Source organism: Microtus pennsylvanicus, chromosome 15, assembly GCF_037038515.1.
Source record: "Microtus pennsylvanicus isolate mMicPen1 chromosome 15, mMicPen1.hap1, whole genome shotgun sequence".
In the NCBI taxonomy this organism is placed as follows: Eukaryota; Metazoa; Chordata; class Mammalia; order Rodentia; family Cricetidae; genus Microtus; species Microtus pennsylvanicus.
This window is the reverse complement of record NC_134593.1, coordinates 937,641-942,332: the sequence shown is the minus strand read 5'-3', so window position 1 is coordinate 942,332 and position 4,692 is coordinate 937,641. Positions and strand designations below refer to the sequence as shown.

Sequence of the window (4,692 nt, the reverse complement as noted above, 5' to 3'; positions counted from 1 at the left end):
AGGTGATCGAGCAGGAGAAGGGAATACCCACACTGTGAGCTGACTGGCTTTATTCATCCTGTGTAGGAGCTGATAAACTGTTCTCCTTTGGGTAATGTATTTCTTGGCCCAAGTAACTACATTTACAAAATCTGGACTTTTTTTTCCAACTGCAAATAGTCCAATGAAATCATAGCACACTTGTAACCTGTGGAAAGCAGTGTGGGAAAGGTGGGCCGAATAAAAGAAGCAGAATACCAGGAACTACCATTCTGGAAGCGACAGGAAAAGGCTGAAGTGTAGAAAACAAGACTAACAAGGCTGGAAATCCATGCACAGGTCAGAGGGTCTAGACCACAGGTAAGTGGGCACAACTCAGGGAGGAACAGCTGACTGATAAAATAAACTGCCTACACTCTCCCTGGGCCAGAAAACACTTCCTGTCCTGGCCTAAATTGCTTGACTTCAAAGTGTTTGTGGGAGCAGAAATGCAAATTAGCTGAGTGAGTGTGTTCTGTGCTGGGAAGAAGGGGAGAGAGGTGGGTTCAGGAAATCCGGCTGTGTTTAAAAGCCCACGGCACACAAGGGGATAGATTTTTATGGAGAGTGGCTTCTGGGAACTGCTCACAGAGAAGAAAGCTATTGCAGGGCAGAACCAGGGACACAGAAAGAGCCAGGACTATCTGAAGCTGCTTACAAGTATTGGTAAGCCAAAGACAGCAGCGTCCCGTGCCTGAGGAGCTCTCTGCCTGCTGAGCCAGAGCTGTACCCCATCTGATTGCAGTCTTCTAAGCGCCTTTCCTCATTCTTCTGGTTAGCTTTAGTAAAGAAAAACTTTCCTGGTCTATTTCTCACTGGTGTGTTCTGGCAAGCCTCTAATATTGTCTTAATCTCTTGAGTCCATGACAACCAGCAGGCACACTGTAGCATTTCCACATGCGGGGCCCAGGGCAACATTGTCACCGAGGGATGGATGCCAGCTTTGGCCAAGAGCATAGCGTTCTATTTCCGATTTCCTCAAAGTTGGGCAGTTGCTGAGCAGGATGGCCAGTTAGACGCCTCCTGCCTCATCATTAGAGTCTGCTGGTACCCAGCATGTCCTTCCTGCTTTTCATACCAAGGTGGAACCCTGAGTCTGCGGCTCCAAAGGACCGTCTTCTTTTCAGCTGCCATCCTCCTGCCTCAGCTGTGGGACAGGATCAGGCGAGAGCAGCCGCCAAGGCAGCTGGAGAGGGAGAAGGCACTACTGCCTTTCTTCCCCCACTAGAAACGGAGCTCGATGACAAGCTTAGCAGAGACCCCAGCCGTGAGTGAGAATAAACCTAGGACTTTTCGATCCATTTGTATCTCTTTTGGGGAGAAGGGTAATGTAATAGCAAGGAAGTAAGTCTGAGATAAGAAATGGATACAGTGTCTACTATGATGAGCCCAGTCCTTTACCTGGAGCAAGGTTTTCTGTAAGGATTTCTCGACACTCATTTGGCTTAGCTATCCTCTCTGGTGATTAGGAAGTCGTTTCTGCTTAAGAATTGACTGGTGTGCCCTGGGGCTAGAGCTCAGAGCGAGAGCTCTGGCTTAGTGGGTGCAAGGGGAGAAAGGACAGAGCCGTAGCAAGTTCCCTTATTGGTTCCTCAGATGCAAACCTGTTTAAGACCGTTTCTACTGGTTACCTTCCAATCCTCAAGACCCACACCTTTTACACAGGAAAGAGGAATTTGATGAGGAGAGGCAAAAGAAATACTCAAGAAAGAGACTCATTGCCTTGGGTGGGTAGAGTGCTGTGGATTGGGTGGAGGACCTGAGGCATGGGTCAGAGTTTACGTCTACATCATGCCTTCCTTTCCCCCTCTTCCCCAGGCAGAATGAAGGTGACTGTGGTACACACGCTGTTTATGGTGCTGCTGTTGCTGCTAGGCCTGGGGCTGGGCCTGGGCCTCGGCCTTCACATGGCTGCTGCGGTCTTGGATCCGCCACTGAGTGAGTTCTGGCCTGGTGGCTCCGAGGGCACAGCTGAGGCCACTGAAGAGGGAGAAGGCACAAGGACCACAGAAGCCCTGGTACTGGGCTACAAAGAAATGGCACAGCCTGTCCGGCCAGAAGAGGCTGTCCTTGGGGGAGATGAGGTCGGAGGAAGCAGGATGCTGTCTCAGAGCAAACAGGACTACCTCAGGTTTGACCTGAGCCCCAGGGACTGTAACACCATGATGGCCCCCAAGATGAAGGAGCATAACCGCAGCTGCATAAACCAATACACATTCATCCATGAAGAGCCAAGCACAGTCAGGGCAGTCTGTGACAGCCCTGTGGTTACCTGTAACCTCAAGGGGCTCAAATGTCACAAAAGCCCCCGTCCTTTCGATCTGACATTGTGTAAGTTGTCCAAACCAGGCCAAGTCACGCCCAACTGCCATTATCTGAGTTATATCATGGAAAAGATCATTATCATAACATGCAATGACACGAAGCTGCTGGAGCTTAACTGAGGGCTCATGCCTTTCCCTTCCCTTTGCATTCCCGTTTGCTGATGCTTCTGCCCCCACTTGGGTGCACTGTAGAAAAGTCCTGGGAAGAGAGGATGAACCACTATGATCTTTGTCTTCTGAAAATATAATTATTCTCGGTGTTAGGGGTTGTCCAACTGGCATTTTGTTCTGGGGGTCAGAAATGGCAACATAATGACTAGTTTCTCCAAGATGTCTCTCACCTTCAACCCTGCCCTAGAAAGGCGGAGCTGTAGATAGACCCTCCCTTAGCCGTGGTCAGCAGCCTGATCCCTGGACTGAGTAAAACCCGGGCATAGAGTAGAAAAGTTCGATGCATCCTTTACCCATTTTCTTCGCTGCTGCCCTCACAGGGCCTCTGTGGTACTCACAGACTCCTGGGTAATCACATTGTCCTGTGCAAGATAATGCTCTTCTCAGATGCAATTAAAATGATTCTATCTGGGACTGTGTCTGAAAGTCACATGGTTAGGCTGGGAAATTACAGAGCCTGCTGACAAGGTGGTGCAAGAGGAACCAGTGCCTGGGTAAGGACCCACTTTTTCTCCCCGCTCCCCTCCCCTTTCTGCTCCTATTTTTACAACCTTTCTTTTTGTTCCTCTTTTCTTTTTCCTTCGTTTCTTTCTTTTCTTATAGTTTTCTGTGTTCTCCTTTTCTTCCACCTTTTTTTTTTTGTGTGGGGGGGCGGTCCTTGTTTCTCCAGATGTTTTTTGAGCCACTCAGTCAGCTAATATGTGTTAACTGGGATATATTGGGAAAGACTGAGTCTGGCATGGGTAGTTAGAGGTTAGATGGAAAGAAAGGAAGAAAGGGAGGAAGGAAGGAAGGAAGGAAGGAAGGAAGGAAGGAAGGAAGGGAGGGAGGGAGGGAGGGAGGGAGGGAGGGAGGGAGGAAGGAAGATAGAAACAGCTGTTCTTGGTTGTCAACTTGACCACATCTGAGATTACACCCCAAGCAGCTGGGTACACCCGTGAAGGTTTTTTCTTAGTTAAATCATTTGATCTGGGTCTTTTGAGGTGGGAAGATCTACCTTATGGTGCAGCCCAGACAAAGGACATGGAAGAAGGAAGCTCTCTCTCTTAGCCGGCTGGCCCTCACTCTTTCTGGCAAGCTCATTATTTTACTGGCATTAGAGCCTATTTCTTTGAGGTTCCATTGTACACTGAAGACTGGCTGAAGACATCCGGCCTCATGGATTGAACAACTTCTGAATTCTTAGACTTTCTATTGGTAGACAACTATTGTTGGACTAGCTGGACCATAGTTTGTTAGTCATTCTAATTGATATAAATTACACACACACACACACACACACACACACACACACACACACACACATATATGTGATTTGCCAGATCCACACTTTCCCAATACCCTGCCTCTGCTTACTACACTTCAGTTAGATGTTAGCCAGCTTTCTGTTACTGTCATAAAAGACCTGAGAACTAACTTAGAAGGAGGAAGCATTCATTTTGGGTCCCCTGGAAGAGCAGTAAGAGCTCTTAGCCACTGAGCAAACTCTCCGGCCCCTACACTTTGCTTTTGGAAATCCAAAAGGTTCCAAGTTCCAAAAAGCACAGGCTTCAAAAGTTTCAGGTCTGGAACTGCATTGCAACACATACACAATTATCCAATTAGCCTTTGATGGGTTTGTTTACATTGACATCTCTGTGGCAGCAGCTCTATTACACGTTTCTTCCATGTTCTTCGTCAGCACATTTCCAGGTCCCTGACAGTCTGTCTATTCAGTGACTGTCCATCCAGTGCCTCCTCAGAAGCTGTAATAACTACGGTGAAACATAAGCTCCCTTAGGGGACTTGAGAAATCCGATCTTCGTCAAGCACTGGGCAAACAATGTTTCCCAGGTCTTTAGATGGACTCTTTCTTCTCTAAGTCAGGCAGGAAGAAAACTACTATGTCTATCCTGCACACTCCTACACGCTTTCCTAGACTCCTTTGGTTTTACTGAATTACATTTAACAGAAAAGTCACAAGCTCAAGGAAGTCCACTGTATTGGTGATGTTGTTGTTGCTATAACAAAATACCTAGAGCTAGGCATTTATAAAGAAAAAGGTTGCTTTAGCTCACAGTTTGGGAGGCTGAAGACCCACATTCGGGTGTGGTATTTCATTTGGGTGTGGTGTCAGAGTGAGGACCTGCCAGTCTTGGGCCTTTGAGCACTTGTCTGCAGCTGGTTGCTGTTATTGGGG

At 47.8% G+C, this 4,692-nt stretch overlaps 1 protein-coding gene across 1 annotated transcript; it reads left to right on the top strand.

The window, feature by feature from the left end:
- Positions 1-578: 578 nt before the first annotated feature.
- Rnase10 (ribonuclease A family member 10 (inactive)) lies at positions 579-2,462 on the top strand. Its single transcript, XM_075950109.1, has 2 exons — positions 579-684; positions 1,837-2,462. The coding sequence occupies exons 1-2, from the start codon at positions 579-581 to the stop codon at positions 2,460-2,462; spliced, it is 732 nt and encodes a 243-aa protein (XP_075806224.1).
- Positions 2,463-4,692: the final 2,230 nt, after the last annotated feature.

What these genes read in the sequence shown, in the direction of transcription:
- Rnase10 (XM_075950109.1), top strand. Translation starts at nt 579, where the DNA reads ATGGAGAGTGGCTTCTGGGAACTGCTCACAGAGAAGAAAGCTATTGCA. An exon ending in GAAGCTGCTTACAAGTATTG is followed by an intron (nt 685 to 1,836) that starts GTAAGCCAAAGA and finishes CCTCTTCCCCAG; the next exon opens with GCAGAATGAAGGTGACTGTG.